Genomic DNA, 17,547 nt, shown 5'->3' with positions numbered 1-17,547 from the left:
GTTGTGTTGAGGTAGAACGAGGTAGTTAGAGGTGGGAGTTCTAGGGATGCTTTAGGGTGGAGGTAATTGGTCACAGCTCAGAGTTCTGGGGTTGTGTGGAGGTGGGGGTTACAGCTGAGGGTTCTGGGGTTGTGTGGAGGTGGGGGGGGTGTTACAGCTGAGAGTTCTGGGGTTGTGTGGAGGTGGAGGGGGGTTACTGCTGAGAGTTCTGGGGTTCTGTGGAGGTGGAGGGGGGTTACAGCTGAGAGTTCTGGGGTTGTGTGGAGGTGGAGGGGGTTACAGATGGGAGTTCTGGGGTTGTGTGGAGGTGGAGGGGGGTTACAGCTGAGAGTTCTGGGGTTGTGTGGAGGTGGAGGGGGGTTACTGCTGAGAGTTCTGGGGTTCTGTGGAGGTGGAGGGGGGTTACAGCTGAGAGTTCTGGGGTTGTGTGGAGGTGGAGGGGGTTACAGCTGAGGGTTCTGGGGTTGTGCGGAGGTGGAGGGGGTTACAGATGAGAGTTCTGGGGTTGTGTGGAGGGGGGTTACAGCTGAGAGTTCTGGGGTTGTGTGGAGGTGGGGGTTACATATGAGGGTTCTGGGATTGTGTGGAGGTGGAGGGGGTTACAGCTGAGGGTTCTGGGGTTGTGTGGAGGTGGGGGGGTTACAGGTGAGTTCTGGGGTTGTGTGGAGGTGGGGGGTTACAGCTGTGAGTTCTGGGGTTGTGTGGAGGGGGAGGGGGGTTACAGCTGAGAGTTCTGGGGTTGTGTGGAGGTGGAGGGAGTTACAGATGGGAGTTCTGGGGTTGTGTGGAGGTGGAGGGGGGTTACAGCTGAGAGTTCTGGGGTTGTGTGGAGGTGGGGGTTACAGGTGAGTTCTGGGGTTGTGTGGAGGTGGGGGGATACAGCTGTGAGTTCTGGGGTTGTGTGGAGGTGGAGGGGGGTTACAGCTGAGAGTTCTCGGGTTGTGTGGAGGTGGGGGTTACAGCTGCGAGTTCTGGGGTTGTGTGGAGGTGGGGGTTACAGGTGAGTTCTGGGGTTGTGTAGAGGTGGGGGGTTACAGCTGTGAGTTCTGGGGTTGTGTGGAGGTGGAGAGGGGTTACAGCTGAGAGTTCTCGGGTTGTGTGGAGGTGGGGGTTACAGCTGCGAGTTCTGGGGTTGTGTGGAGGTGGAGGGGGTTACAGCGGAGAGTTCTGGGGTCGTGTGGAGGTGGAGGGGGGTTACAGCTGAGAGTTCTGGGGTTGTGTGGAGGTGGAGGGGGTTACAGCTGAGAGTTCTGGGGTTGTGTGGAGGTGGAGGGGGTTACAGCTGAGAGTTCTAGGGTTGTGTGGAGGTGGAGGGGGGTTGCAGCTGAGAGTTCTGGGGTTGTGTGGAGGTGGGGGAGGGTTACAGGTGAGTTCTGGGGTTGTGTGGAGGTGGGGGGGGTTACAGCTGAGAGTTCTCGGGTTGTGTGGAGGGGAGGGGGTTACAGCTGAGAGTTCTGGGGTAGTGTGGAGGTGGGGGGTTTACAGCTGTGAGTTCTGGGATTGTGTGGAGGTGGGGGTTACAGGTGAGTTCTGGGGTTGTGTGGAGGTGGGGGGTTACAGCTGAGAGTTCTCGGGTTGTGTGGAGGTGGAGGGGGTTACAGCTGCGAGTTCTGGGGTTGTGTGGAGGTGGAGGGGGTTACAGCTGAGAGTTCTGGGGTCGTGTGGAGGTGGAGGGGGTTACAGCTGAGAGTTCTGGGGTTGTGTGGAGGTGGAGGGGGTTACAGATGAGAGTTCTGGGGTTGTGTGGAGGTGGAGGGGGGTTGCAGCTGAGAGTTCTGGGGTTGTGTGGAGGTGGAGGGGGTTACTGCTGAGAGTTCTGGGGTTGTGTGGAGGTGGGGGGGTTACAGCTGAGAGTTCTGGGGTTGTGTGGAGGTGGAGGGGGTTACAGATGAGAGTTCTGGGGTTGTGTGGAGGTGGAGGGGGGTTGCAGCTGAGAGTTCTGGGGTTGTGTGGAGGTGGAGGGGGTTACCGGTGAGTTCTGGGGTTGTGTGGAGGTGGAGGGGGTTACAGCTGAGAGTTCTGGGGTTGTGTGGAGGTGGAGGGGGGTTACAGCTGAGAGTTCTGGGGTTGTGTGGAGGTGGAGAGGGGTTACAGCTGAGAGTTCTCGGGTTGTGTGGAGGTGGGGGTTACAGCTGCGAGTTCTGGGGTTGTGTGGAGGTGGAGGGGGTTACAGCTGAGAGTTCTAGGGTTGTGTGGAGGTGGAGGGGGGTTGCAGCTGAGAGTTCTGGGGTTGTGTGGAGGTGGGGGAGGGTTACAGATGAGTTCTGGGGTTGTGTGGAGGTGGGGGGGGTTACAGCTGAGAGTTCTCGGGTTGTGTGGAGGGGAGGGGGTTACAGCTGAGAGTTCTGGGGTAGTGTGGAGGTGGGGGGTTTACAGCTGTGAGTTCTGGGGTTGTGTGGAGGTGGGGGTTACAGGTGAGTTCTGGGGTTGTGTGGAGGTGGGGGGTTACAGCTGAGAGTTCTCGGGTTGTGTGGAGGTGGAGGGGGTTACAGCTGCGAGTTCTGGGGTTGTGTGGAGGTGGAGGGGGTTACAGCTGAGAGTTCTGGGGTCGTGTGGAGGTGGAGGGGGTTACAGCTGAGAGTTCTGGGGTTGTGTGGAGGTGGAGGGGGTTACAGATGAGAGTTCTGGGGTTGTGTGGAGGTGGAGGGGGGTTGCAGCTGAGAGTTCTGGGGTTGTGTGGAGGTGGAGGGGGTTACTGCTGAGAGTTCTGGGGTTGTGTGGAGGTGGGGGGGTTACAGCTGAGAGTTCTGGGGTTGTGTGGAGGTGGAGGGGGTTACAGATGAGAGTTCTGGGGTTGTGTGGAGGTGGAGGGGGGTTGCAGCTGAGAGATCTGGGGTTGTGTGGAGGTGGAGGGGGTTACAGGTGAGTTCTGGGGTTGTGTGGAGGTGGAGGGGGTTACAGCTGAGAGTTCTAGGGTTGTGTGGAGGTGGAGGGGGTTACAGATGAGGGTTCTGGGATTGTGTGGAGGTGGGGGGTTACAGGTGAGTTCTGGGGTTGTGTGGAGGTGGAGGGGGGTTACAGCTGAGAGTTCTGGGGTTCTATAGAGGGGGTGGGGAGATGGTTACATGATACATCTGAGGTGGGAGTTCCAAGGTCAAGGAGCCGAGGACCAGGGCGCCCCCTGCAGCCGCGAGGACATATCATCATATTTTATTGTCACAGATGTCAATACTGTGGACGGTAAAAGGATAGATATTGATTAAAGAAGGACTCGCGGCTCCCTGCGCCCTCTGGCGCTGGGGCCATTAATATCCGGGGGTGAATGCACCCAGGGCAGATCCGGCCTTTGAGTCCACTTGAAGCCCTGGCCTGCCGGCTGCAGCGCCTTGAGGCGGGCGCCATCTGCCCCATTGTGCCCTGTGGACAGTAACCAGGGGCCCTCCCCTCCGGCTGGGGGTGCCGAGCCGAGCACAGCGGGCCCTTTGTGTCTGGGGGGGCTGCTCTGTCTGCCGATGGGCGCAGAGGGGGGGTCCTGCCAGCTTCCCACGCTGGCCCCCCCTCAGCTGCCCGGGCCTCAGCCCCCGGATGTCCCTCGGGTTCAGTCTATTTCCAGAGCTTCTGACTTCATCCTGTGCTTGAAATATGAAATCTCTATTTTTAAACTGACCCCCACCCCTCCCCCGCCACATACCGAGCGCTCCCCGGGCTGCATCCGACGCCCCCGGAGGCGAGGCGGGGGGGGCTCTTCTTTCCAACAGAGGGTTTTTCCATTCATCCCACTGCTGGTTCCTGTGAACCTGGACTCGTATTAAAAACGCGAATTAAAATTAAAGCCTCCCCCACCCCGGTGCAGAGATGCAGTGGACAGAAGACAAGTCTGCAGTGATGAGTGATGAGTAACCATATCTGACACAGCAAGCAGCGCCAGGAAACAATTGTAGCAGAACTGAAGGCGCTTTATACAAATAATCCCTCCTCCTCACAGGAGAGAGAAGCGCTTCCCTCACAGGAGAGCGAAGCCGCTCCCTCACAGAAGAGCGAGGCTGCTCCCTCACAGGAGAGTGAAGCACTTCCCTCACAGGAGAACAAAGCGCTTCCCTCCCAGGAGAACAAAGCGCTTCCCTCACAGAAGAGCGAAGCTGCTCCCTCACAGGAGACCAAAGCGCTTTCCTCACAGGAGAGCGAAGCCGCTCCCTCACAGAAGAGCGAGGCTGCTCCCTCACAGGAGAACAAAGCGCTTCCCTCACAGGAGAGCGAGGCTGTTCCCTCCGAGGAGAGCGAAGCGCTTCCCTCAGAGGAGAGCGAAGCGCTTCCCTCACTGGAGAGCGAAGCTGCTCCCTCACAGGAGAGCGAGGCTGTTCCCTCACAGGAGAGCGAAGCGCTTCCCTCACTGGAGAGCGAAGCGCTTCCCTCAGAGGAGAGCGAAGCGCTTCCCTCACTGGAGAGCGAAGCTGCTCCCTCACAGGAGAGCGAGGCTGTTCCCTCACAGGAGAGCGAAGCGCTTCCCTCACAGGAGAACAAAGCGCTTCCCTCACAGAAGAGCGAAGCTGCTCCCTCACAGGAGAGCGAGGCTGTTCCCTCACAGGAGAGCGAAGCGCTTCCCTCACTGGAGAGCGAAGCGCTTCCCTCACTGGAGACCGGAGCGCTTCCCTCACTGGAGACCGAAGCTGCTCCCTCACAGGAGACCGAAACGCTTCCCTCACCGGAGACCGAAACGCTTCCCTCATAGGAGACCGAAACGCTTCCCTCACAGGAGACCGAAACACTTCCCTCACAGGAGACCGAAGCGCTTCCCTCACAGGAGACCGAAGCTGCTCCCTCACAGGAGACCGTAGCCGCTCCCTCACAGGAGACCGAAGCGCTTTCCTCACAGGAGAGCGAAGCTGTTCCCTCACAGGAGACCGTAGCTGCTCCCTCACAGGAGAGCGAAGCACTTCCTTCACAGGAGAGCGAAGCCGCTCCCTCACAGGACAGCGAAGCTGCTCCCTTACAGGAGACTGAAGCTGCTCCCTCACAGGAGACCGTAGCTGCTCCCTCACAGGAGACCGTAGCTGCTCCCTCACAGGAGACCGTAGCTGCTCCCTCACAGGAGAGCGAAGCGCTTCCTTCACAGGAGAGCGAAGCGCTTCCCTCACAGGAGAGAGAAGCTGCTCCCTCACAGGAGAGCGAAGCTGCTCCCTCACAGGAGAGCGAAGCTGCTCCCTCACAGGAGAGCGAAGCTGCTCCCTCACAGGAGAGCGAAGTGCTTCCCTCATAGGAGAGCGAAGCCGCTCCCTCACAGGAGACCGAAGCGCTTTCCTCACAGGAGAGCGAAGCTGTTCCCTCACAGGAGAGCGAGGCTGCTCCCTCACAGGAGAGTGAAGCGCTTTATACAAATAATCCCTCCTCCTCACAGGAGAGCAAAGCGCTTTCCTCACAGGAGACCGAAGCCGCTCCCTCACAGGAGACCAAAGCGCTTTCCTCACAGGAGAGCCAAGCCGCTCCCTCACAGGAGACCAAAGCGCTTTCCTCACAGGAGAGCGAAGCTGTTCCCTCACAGGAGAGCGAGGCTGCTCCCTCACAGGAGACCGAAGCCGCTCCCTCACAGGAGACCAAAGCGCTTTCCTCACAGGAGAGCGAAGCCACTCCCTCACAGGAGACCAAAGCGCTTTCCTCACAGGAGAGCGAAGCTGCTCCCTCACAGAAGAGCGAATCTGCTCCCTCACAGGAAAGCGAGGCTGTTCTCTCACAGGAGAGGGAAGTGCTTCCCTCACAGGAGAGCGAGGCTGTTCTCTCACAGGAGAGGGAAGTGCTTCCCTCACAGGAGAGCGAAGCGCTTCCCTCACAGGAGAGCGAAGCTGCTCCCTCACAGGAGAGTGAGGCTGCTCCCTCACAGGAGACCAAAGCGCTTTCCTCACAGGAGAGCGAAGCCGCTCCCTCACAGGAGAGCGAGGCTGTTCCCTCACAGGCGAGCAAAGCTGCTTCCTCACAGGAGAGCGAAGCTGTTCTCTCACAGGAGACCGAAGCTGCTCCCTCACAGGAGACCAAAGCGCTTTCCTCACAGGAGAGCGAAGTCGCTCCCTCACAGGAGAGCGAGGCTGCTCCCTCACAGGAGAGCGAAGCTGCTCCCTCACAGGAGAGCGAAGCTGTTCCCTCACAGGAGAGCGAAGCTGCTCCCTCACAGGAGAGCGAAGCTGTTCCCTCAGAGGAGAGCGAAGGCGCTCCCTCACAGGAGAGCGAAGCGCTTCCCTCACAGGAGAGCGAAGCCGCTCCCTCACAGGAGAGCGAAGCTGCTCCCTCACAGGAGAGCGAAGCCGCTCCCTCACAGGAGAGCGAAGCTGCTTCCCTCACAGGAGACCAGAGCGGTTCCCTCACTGGAGACCGAAGCGCTTCCCTCACAGGAGACCAAAGCTGCTCCCTCACAGGAGACCGTAGCTGCTCCCTCACAGGAGACCGAAGCGCTTCCCTCACAGGAGAGCGAAGCGCTTCCCTCACAGGAGACCAGAGCGGTTCCCTCACTGGAGACCGAAGCGCTTCCCTCACAGGAGACCAAAGCCGCTCCCTCACAGGAGACCGTAGCTGCTCCCTCACAGGAGACCGAAGCGCTTCCCTCACAGGAGACCGAAGCTGCTCCCTCACAGGAGACCGTAGCTGCTCCCTCACAGGAGAGCGAAGCGCTTCCCTCACAGGAGAGCGAAGCTGCTCCCTCACAGGAGAGCGAAGCGCTTCCCTCACAGGAGAGCGAAGCCGCTCCCTCACAGGAGAGCGAAGCTGCTCCCTCACAGGAGAGCAAAGCTGCTCCCTCACAGGAGAGCGAAGCGCTTCCCTCACAGGAGAGCGAAGCCGCTCCCTCACAGGAGAGCGAAGCGCTTCCCTCACAGGAGAGCAAAGCGCTTCCCTCACAGGAGAGCGAAGCCGCTCCCTCACAGGAGAGCGAAGCCGCTCCCTCACAGGAGAGCGAAGCCGCTCCCTCACAGGAGAGCGAAGCTGCTCCCTCACAGGAGAGCGAAGCGCTTCCCTCACAGGAGAGCGAAGCCGCTCCCTCACAGGAGAGCGAAGCCGCTCCCTCACAGGAGAGCGAAGCTGCTCCCTCACAGGAGAGCGAAGCGCTTCCCTCACAGGAGAGCGAAGCCGCTCCCTCACAGGAGAGCGAAGCGCTTCCCTCACAGGAGAGCGAAGCCGCTCCCTCACAGGAGAGCGAAGCTGCTCCCTCACGGGAGAGCGAAGCTGCTCCCTCACAGGAGAGCAAAGCGCTTCCCTCACAGGAGAGCGAGGCTGCTCCCTCACAGGAGAGCGAAGCTGCTCCCTCACAGGAGAGTGAAGCGCTTCCCTCACAGGAGAGCGAAGCCGCTCCCTCACAGGAGAGCGAAGCCGCTCCCTCACAGGAGAGCGAAGCCGCTCCCTCACAGGAGAGCGGAGCTGCTCCCTCACAGGAGAGCGAAGCGCTTCCCTCACAGGAGAGCGAAGCGCTTCCCTCACAGGAGAGCGAAGCTGCTCCCTCACAGGAGAGCGAAGCGCTTCCCTCACAGGAGAGCGAAGCTGTTCCCTCACTGGAGAGCGAAGCGCTTCCTTCACAGGATAGTGAAGCTGCTCCCTCACAGGAGAGCGAGGCTGTTCCCTCACAGGAGAGCGAGGCTGTTCCCTCACAGGAGAGTGAAGTGCTTCCCTCACAGGAGCGCGTCCTGAAACTGCAGGAGAATATGATATTCTTGTTCAAAGTGGTGAACGGAAAAGTCCTGAACACCAAAGCATTGCACAGTCGCTGCTTTTGATTAGAGCCCGGTATTTGTGTTGCATCTTCGAGAAAGGCTGGCACGACAAAAGCTGCAAACCCAACATGTTGGGACGAGGCCCTTAAGACATGGTGACGGAGGGCCCGGGAGGGTTAGTGACTGGCCCTGAACCTGTATTTTATTACAGCCTCAGGCATCCGAACAGCTACAGCGCAGCCATAAATCAGCATTTAAAGGGTCACCCTGGAAGCATAGTAAATACATCGAAGAATAAACATGTGTCTCGGGTTCAGGCAGCACGCCATGTGTCACATGCAGCCAAATCTAAGGGAGCTCTCATGTAGCCATCTTAAAAATGCCATGGCCCTGACGGACAGCCCTCGAAGCCAACCACGAATAACCCATGAAACCCAGTGGTTGAAGAGGGTTGACTCAAAGCCCACCATCCCTCCCATGTCCCTGACGGACAGCCCTCGAAGCCAACCACGAATAGCACATGAAACCCAGTGGCTGAAGTGGGTTGACTCAAAGCCCGCCCTCCCATGGCCCTGACGGACAGCCCTCGAAGCCAACCACGAATAACCCATGAAACCCAGTGGTTGAAGAGGGTTGACTCAAAGCCCACCATCCCTCCCATGTCCCTGACGGACAGCCCTCGAAGCCAACCACGAATAACACATGAAACCCAGTGGCTGAAGTGGGTTGACTCAAAGCCCGCCCTCCCATGGCCCTGACGGACAGCCCTCGAAGCCAACCACGAATAGCACATGAAACCCAGTGGCTGAAGAGGGTTGACTCAAAGCCTGCCCTCCCACGGCACTGACGGACAGCCCTCGGAGCGAACCACAAATAACACATGAAACCCAGTGGCTGAAGGGGTTGGTTCAAAGCCCGCCCTCCCATGGCCCTGACAGACAGCCCTCGAAGCCACCCACGAATAGCACATGAAACCCAGTGGTTGAAGAGGGTTGACTCAAAGCCCGTCCTCTCATGGTCCTGACGAACAGCCCTCGAAGCCAACCACGAATAACATATGAAACCTGGCTGAAGAGGGTTGATTAAAAGCCCGCCCTCCCAGGGCCCTGACAGACAGCCCTCGAAGCCAACCACGAATAGCACATGAAACCCAGTGGCTGAAGTGGGTTGACTCAAAGCCCGTCCTCTCATGGTCCTGACGAACAGCCCTCGAAGCCAACCACGAATAACATATGAAACCTGGCTGAAGAGGGATGATTAAAAGCCCGCCCTCCCAGGGCCCTGACAGACAGCCCTCGAAGCCACCCACGAATAACACATGAAACCCAGTGGTTGAAGTAGGTTGGTTCAAAGCCCGCCCTCCCATGGCCCTGACAGACAGCCCTCGAAGCCACCCACGAATAGCACATGAAACCCAGTGGTTGAAGAGGGTTGACTCAAAGCCCGTCATCTCATGGTCCTGACGAACAGCCCTCGAAGCCAACCACGAATAACATATGAAACCTGGCTGAAGAGGGTTGATTAAAAGCCCGCCCTCCCAGGGCCCTGACAGACAGCCCTCGAAGCCAACCACGAATAGCACATGAAACCCAGTGGCTGAAGTGGGTTGACTCAAAGCCCGTCCTCTCATGGTCCTGACGAACAGCCCTCGAAGCCAACCACGAATAACATATGAAACCTGGCTGAAGAGGGATGATTAAAAGCCCGCCCTCCCAGGGCCCTGACAGACAGCCCTCGAAGCCACCCACGAATAACACATGAAACCCAGTGGTTGAAGTAGGTTGACTCAAAGCCCGCCCTCCCACGGCCCTGACGGACAGCCCTCGGAGCCAACCACGAATAACACATGAAACCCAGTGGCTGAAGAGGGCTGAGTCAAAGCCCTCCCTCCCATGGCCCTGACGGACAGCCCTCGGAGCGAACCATGAATAACATATGAAACCCAGTAGCTGAAGAGGGTTGACTCAAAGCCCGCCCTCCCACGGCCCTGACGGACAGCCCTCGGAGCCAACCACGAATAACACATGAAACCCAGTGGCTGAAGAGGGTTGACTCAAAGCCCGCCCTCCCACGGCCCTGACGGATAGCCCTCGGAGCCAACCACGAATAACACATGAAACCCAGTGGCTGAAGAGGGCTGAGTCAAAGCCCGCCCTCCCATGGCCCTGACGGACAGCCCTCGGAGCGAACCATGAATAACATATGAAACCCAGTAGCTGAAGAGGGTTGACTCAAAGCCCGCCCTCCCTCCCATGGCCCTGACGGACAGCCCTCGAAGCCAACCACGAATAACACATGAAACCCAGTGGCTGAAGAGGGCTGACTCAAAGCCCGCCCTCTCTCTGTATGTACAGTGTACACCTGTTCACAATTCTTTCGGATTTATTGAGGTGAAGTTTGCGCACCACAGCCTGATGAAGCTGTAGGACCTTAGATGTGGAAAGATAACTTTTACAAGAATAAATGACCCCCTCATTCAGTTCTGTAAAATTCTGTAACATTTACAATCGTTTCATTATCCTAATGCCTTTTTGTGTACTGGGAAGGGGGCTCAAACCTGATTGGATGAAAAGTAATACACAAAAGATAAGTGTAAGCCTGTTCTTAATGTCACCTGATCCATTTCCATTGATAGAGTGTGGAAGAGGGAATACATGGAATGAATGATTTATTTGCTGTAAACGAGTGCATCTTTCAAAAGTGCATCCTGTAATGTGTCACTGAGGCTGCACAGTGACTTTAAAGACATCTAAATACTTTTCATTGTTCTAGGATATATGTGCGTCTGAGAAATAACACTTTTTCCATCTCTCTAAGCTTCTCGGAGGTGCAAGAGGACCAGCTGGAGTGTCGCACGGGTCCCAGTAACGCGTCAGCAGAGCGCCCGGTGACCATCAAATATGGCGACCAGGAACGCAGATCAGAAGTTCTATCCTTCAGATACACCCCAGACCCCAACATCACATCTGCCGCACCTGCAAAGAGCTTCCTCAGGTACAGGGGGGAGGGGGTCTCACTGTCACGTCAGAGAGATGTGTAGGCATTCCCGACAGAGGCACACCACCAGGGGGGCTGAGGAGGTCGCACAGATACGTAGACATTCACAACGTGATGTACCCCACCAGGTGAATCACTGCCCCCTCACACCGATAAGTAGACATACACAACAGATGCACACCGCCTGGCGGTCCCTCAGCCCCCTCACACCGATAAGTAGACATTCACAACAGATACACACCACCGGGCGGTCTCACTGCCCCCTCATCCAGATAAGTAAACATTCAGCGCAGATACATACCACCGGGCGGTCTCACTGCCCCCTCAGAGAGATGTGTAGGCATTCCCAACAGAGGCACACCACGGGTGGTGGTCTCACTGTCCCCTCACACCGATAGGTACACATTTCCCCCTCATATGTCCTCCTCATCCCAGTCCTTACAATGTGAGGCACGACAAGCTTATTCAAAACGCTAGTGTTTTCTTTATTTCCATTATATAAGCCCCTCCCACCCACCGCCATGCCTGTTATCAACATGTCCAGAAGCAAACACAGCGGGAGGGAGGGAGGGAACAGAACTGGGATGAGGAGAACCTTAATTGGGGTAATGAAGATTACCTGTAAGTAACAAAACATTACCCCCTCATATGTCCTCCTCGTCCCAGTCCTTACAATGTGAGGACCTCACAAGCAGAAAAACATGAAAACAATGCAGGACACCAGGGATCCATGCAAAAGTATAAAACATTTAATCGAACAAATGATTAAGACACAGCCGCGTTCAAGATGCCAAGAGCAAAATTGTCCACAGATGCATGGAAAACATCAAGGCGACCATGCCGGACAAACGTACGATGGGACAGCCAGGTAGCCCCCTACAAATCTGCTGGATAGCAACCCCACCTCCTCAGCCCTGGAAGCGGACACAGAACACGGAGGCAGACCCACAGACGTATAGGATTGGTAGACCGCCAAACGCACCCACCGAATGATGATGGAAGAAGATACCTTCTTCCCCTTGGCCACACCCCCACAGGAGACAAACCGGGCAGGAGAAAGCTGGAATCCCAGAGTATGTTGAAGGTAAACCTGAGGAGATCTGCGAACATCCAAGGCAGGCGGACCGGAGCCTTTTTCTTCGGTTGAGTTGGACTTTGGGGCAAGGGAGGATCTGTACTCAGGTTTTGCAGCGTGAATCTTTCTGGATTCACTATGCTGTGCATTATTCCGCGGTCTTGTGGTTGGGTCCGGATTCGTAGTCTTTTCTTTGTTTTTTTTTTCTTTTTTCTTAGCCCAGGTGGGCGTCGGCGTCACACCCCCCATGGGTGTATTTCCGGTGACGTCGGCATGCTTCCTGTGGAAGCTCCCACTCTTGGGCGCCATCTTCAGATTCTTTTTTTCCGCGGTCGGGTCTGGATCGTTCCCGTTTGGGCTCCAGACATTTTTGGAGAAAGAAGAAAGAAAATACAGAAAAGACGAGGAGAGGTCATCTGAAGACTCCAGGGGACTTCACCGACGAGAAACAAGCAAGGATAAGGCGTTTTCCATCGAGGTCTCCGACGACCGTCGACGAACACGCGACCAGAGAGGCCCTGGACGCTCGAGGATGGACAACACGCCGTTCAAGTTCTGCCGTAACTGCCACCACAAGTACGCGCAGAAGGACCAGCACCCGGTATGCAACCTTTGCCTACCGGTGGACCACGAAAGCGGAGACTGCAACGCCTGTTCCGCCTTCACCCCGAAGACCCTTTGTGTGAGAGAGAGGCAGAGGGTAGCACACGCCGCCCTGCAGGGGAAGGCCCCGACTCCGTCACTCTACGAGCTGGGGATGTCCTCCGAGGAAGAAGACAACGCTGCCGCCGAAGACGACAGCTACACGGTCGTAGAGACCGATTACACGAAGACTTCTGACAAGGTAGGAGACTCTTCGGCCCCCAAGAACCCGAGAGACTCTGAGTCTAGAAAAATCGAGGGCAAGACCCCGAAAGCGCCGACGCCAAAAAAGGCGGCGTCCGCGACTACTCCCAGGCCCAGCGGATCCTCCGAGAAGGAGTCCCCGGCGCCGAGAGCTGCTGATCAGCAGAAAACGTCGAAAATCGTCCCCGAAAAGGATCGATCGACGAGGGAGAAAGACCCGAAACTGGCGACGACGACCAGAGACCCGAAATCCGGTTCGACGTCGAAAACTTCGACTCCGAGAGGCACGGCGACGAGCCATCCGTCGAAGAGAGCGGCCGACCCATCCGACGCGGAACACGCGGCCGAGATGGAAAAGAAAAGAAGGCGCCTCGAGGCAGAAATGGAGAACATCATGCAGCGGAAGAAAGATTTCGACGCAAAGATGAAAGCCTTCACGATCCCTCACAAGACCAAGCCACCAGTGATGGAGGCGGTCGAGGAGGAAGAAGAGGTCGCCGAAGTCACCGAGCAAGACCAGGACGTCGAGGTGATCGACGACCAGGAGGAGTACGAGAATCCCTACGAAAGTTACAGCTATGGGGAGGAAGATGAGGGCAGGACAGACACAGAGTCGGCACCCTCTGACCTTCAGGAGGTAGATTACATCGATGTCGACACCGACAGCCCGGAGGAGGTGGTCGACACCTACCCCTCGAGGCCCTCGCCGCCGGATGACATCGGGGCCTACAACTCGGTGATACAATCTGCCGCAGCAGCTTTCAAGCTCAAGCTCGACGAAGAGAAGCAGAAAGCAGACTTCCTTCTAGAAACATTACTCCCAACACAAACGAGGAGCCAGTTCCTTCCAATGCTCGAGAGCGTCTTGGCTCAGGGGAAGGAAGCTTTCAGGGAGCCCGCAACATGCAAGGCAGTAACTCCCAGAACTGAGAAGAAGTACAAGCATGCCACAAAGGACCCGGCCTACATTCAGGGCATGGTCTCCGCAGACTCCATTATCACGGCCACAGCAAGGAGGAGGGCTAACGTACCCACTACCTCGGGCCCACCACCGGATAAGGAGAGCAAAAGGATGGATCTGGTGGGCAGAAGGATCGAACGGAATGCCGCGACCCACTGGCGCATGGCTAATTCCAACGCCCTGATAAACAGGCACATGTACCAAATCATGGAGGGACTGGGGCAGTTGGTGAAGGACTTGCCCCAGGATGCGAGGCAGAAAGCCGAAAAGCTGATTGAAGAGGGGAAGAATGCGGCAAATTCTTGCCTTAAGACGGCCCTGGATGGGGCAGACACCGCCAGCAGGCTCATGATGATGGGCGTCACGGAAAGGAGGCACGCCTGGCTCAGGATATCCGGTTTCAAACCGGAGGTGCAACACAGCATCCTGAACACACCGTTCAACGGCAGCACGCTTTTCGGACCAACAGTTGATGAACAACTCAGCCAACTGAAGAAAGATAACGAAACAGCAAGATCCATGGGGGCACTGCAGTTCAGAGGGAACAAGAGGGGCACCCCGTCACGGAGGCCCGGCGGGAGAGGCGGTAACCAGCCAGGTACATCACACCAGGCTTTCCAGCAAACGCACCAGGCAGACTCGCAGAGTCAGCAGGGTCATCAGAAGCAGCCCTGGCAGTACCAACAAAGAGGCCAGTCCTTTCGAGGGAGAAATGGACGGGGACAAAATAGAAGAGGGGGACAGCAGCCCACCTCCAAGTGACTTCAAAAAACTCCGTGTGCCCGCCCGCAAAAAAGAACCCAGGGGGCAGCACGTACAGATGGGTCAAGACAAACTAGACACCTACGACCACAGGACACCAGTGGGAGGAAGATTAAGATACCACCTCCAGGAGTGGAGAGAAATCACATCAGACAAATGGATCCTCAACATTATCCAATTCGGATACTGCATAGAGTTGGAGGGGAGGCCAACAAGCAAAAAACCAAAAAGAAAGCCACTAGCAGGCAAGCAGCTACAGTGCCTTCAGGAAGAAGCAAAAGAACTCCTGCAGAAGCAGGCCATAGAACGGGTACCCTTCAAGGAAAGAAACACAGGAGTATACTCAACGTACTTCCTGGTACCAAAAGTAGACGAGACAATGAGACCCATTCTCGATTTACGGTTCATGAACAAATTCATAAGAACGCAAAAATTCAAAATGACCTCCCTGCAAGAGGTGCTCCCACAATTGCAGATCGGGGACTTCATGGTCACTATAGACCTCAAAGACGCATACCTGCACATCCCAATGAACAGAAAGCACAAACACATGCTCAGGTTCACCGTCGGAGAAAGCCACTACCAGTTCACGACACTGGCCTTCGGTCTGAAATCGGCACCAAGAGTTTTCACAAAGTGCCTCGCAGCAGTCGCAGCGCACCTCAGAAGGCAAGGGATACACGTATACCCTTACCTGGACGACTGGCTGGTGAAAGCAAACTCATACCAGAAATGCAAGCTGCACGCACATACAGTGACCAGCACGCTCATAAACCTGGGGTTCTCCATCCATTGGAAGAAATCATCAATGGAGCCGGAACAAGTGAAGATCTTCCTGGGAGCACAGATCAACACCTTACAGGGCAGGGTGTTCCCCAGCGAGAAGAGGGCGAGGGCGCTGGTGAAGGAAACTCGCCTCTACCGGAAGGGACAAGCTCGGACAGTGAGGACTGCGAGCAAGATCATGGGGATGATGGCATCATGCATCCACCTGGTACCGAATGTACGACTCCACATGAGACCCATTCAAGAATGGCTACAGGAGCAATGGTCACAAGCTACAGGCAGTTGGGAGGATCTAGTGGTTGTAACGCACGCAGTGCAGAAGGAGATGACATGGTGGACCATGGAGAACATAGCAAGGGGAAAGCCTCTAACGCCCCCAACGCCAACAGTGACCATCACCACAGACGCATCCCTGAAGGGATGGGGCGCTCACATGGAGGAGCTCAAGGTGAGAGGACTGTGGACACCGACGGATGCCACAAAACACATCAATTACTTAGAATTGAAGACAATCTTCCTTGCACTGAAAGCCTTCCAGACAAGACTGTACAATCACAAGGTGTTGATACAAACAGACAATACCACTGCGATGTTCTACATCAACAAGCAGGGGGGCACCCAGTCAGCCCCGCTTTCAACGCTAGCACAGGAGATACGGAGGTGGGCAATCCCTCTCAAGATAGACCTGCTGGCCATACACCTGCCAGGGAAGGACAACATACAGGCAGATTGGCTCAGCAGGCAGACTTCAGCATCCCACGAGTGGGAGCTCAATGCTCAGGAGACAAGGCACCTATTCGACAGATGGGGAACTCCATCGGTGGACCTGTTTGCACACGCCAGAATGCAAAATGCCGAAACTTCGCATCCAGGCAGCCCGAGGAGGGGTCACTGGGGAATGCCCTATGGATAGATTGGTCAGGGACATTTGCCTACGCCTTTCCCCCGATACCACTGATGCACAGAGTACTGAGCAAGTGCAGAGCGAGCAACATGACACTGATACTGGTCGCACCACAGTGGGCGAGGCAGACATGGTACTCGCAGATCATGGAGATGACACAGTGTGCACCCCACAGATTCAGCAGGAGGAAAGACTTACTCTCCATGCAGAACGGAGAGGTGCTGCACCCAGAGCCAGAGAGCATGAGCCTAGTAGCGTGGCTTCTGAGGACATAGAGTTCGCACATTTAAGATTGCCAGAAAGTACACTGAAGGTCCTGCGGGAGGCAAGAAGGCCTAGCACTCGGAAGTGCTATGTTGCGAAATGGAAGAGGTTCACAATATGGTGTAGACAAGAAAGACTTCACAATAAAATGAAGAGGGACTCCACAGTGCTAAAGTACCTGACGCACTTGCTTGAGAAGAACCTTAGCTCATCCTCCTTGAGGGTTCACTTAGCAGCAATAGTCGCCTACACAAGGGGTGAAACGTGCAGGAGTTTCTTCACATCACAGGTGGTGAAGAGATTCCTAGAAGGGGTGAAAAGGATCGCACCGCCCAAGCGGGTGCCGCCACCTGCATGGAACTTGAACATAGTCCTAACGGAACTCATGAAAGAGCCCTTTGAACCGCTCCACAGGGCGTCCTTAAAGATGCTGACTATGAAAACAGCTTTTCTGGTTGCAATAACGTCCCTACGCAGAGTAAGCGAGCTTCAGGCTCTGACGCTACAAGAACCCTACATACAAATACACAATGACAGGGTTGTGATGAGGACTGACCCAAACTTCATGCCGAAGGTGGTATCTAAATTCCACATGAACCAGTCTATACAGATACCGAGTTTTTTCCAAAAACCAACAACTGCCGCTGAGCGAGCTCTGCACACCCTGGACGCCAGAAGGGCAGTCATGCACTACATCGAAAGGACGAAGGGACACAGGAAAACAAAACAGTTCTTTGTGTCATTTGCCAACAGTTACATGGGAAAAGCAGTAACCAAAAAGACAATTGCACGATGGATCGCACAGACAATCCAACTCTGCCACAAGCGTGCAGGACAAGAGCTAGCAGAGGGGACACGTGCCCACTCCACTAGGAAAAAGGGCGCTACAATAGCCTTCCTGGCTAACACACCCATACAAGACATATGCCTGGCGGCAACATGGGCTTCGGTGCACACGTTCACGAAGCACTACTGTGTGGACATACAGATGAACAAGGAAGCTCAAGTTGGACAGAAGGTGCTACAGCACATATTCAATACCCAACGCTCATCTTCCACCCAACCGCCACAGAAATGAGAAACCGCTACAAAATCTATGCACAGCATAGTGAATCCAGAAAGATTCACGCTGCAAAACGAATAGTTTTCTTACCTGTCGGTGTAGTTTTGCAGCTTGAAGATCTTTCTGGATTCACTAGCGAACCCACCCACCTCCGCCAGAAAGATGAGGCTGGAGAGAGAAGAGGTGGTTAACAAAAGAAAGGTTTTAAAAAAAGTACAAAGCGGTAAAATACCAACTAAATAGAACATTGCCATTACTTCG

The 17,547-nt window shown here is 55.8% G+C and overlaps 1 protein-coding gene across 1 annotated transcript in view; it reads left to right on the top strand.

The window, feature by feature from the left end:
* Positions 1 to 17,547, top strand: part of PLXNB1 (plexin B1) — a 416,790-nt gene that overhangs the window by 293,229 nt on the left and 106,014 nt on the right. Inside the window, exon 19 of the mRNA XM_078661870.1 lies at positions 10,446 to 10,622. Within this exon, the coding sequence (XP_078517996.1) occupies positions 10,446 to 10,622 (177 nt within the window). The remainder of the gene's footprint in view (positions 1 to 10,445; positions 10,623 to 17,547) is intronic.

This window comes from Lissotriton helveticus, chromosome 9, assembly GCF_964261635.1.
Source record: "Lissotriton helveticus chromosome 9, aLisHel1.1, whole genome shotgun sequence".
Lineage (NCBI taxonomy): Eukaryota > Metazoa > Chordata > Amphibia > Caudata > Salamandridae > Lissotriton > Lissotriton helveticus.
This window is presented reverse-complemented; position numbering and strand designations above follow the sequence as displayed.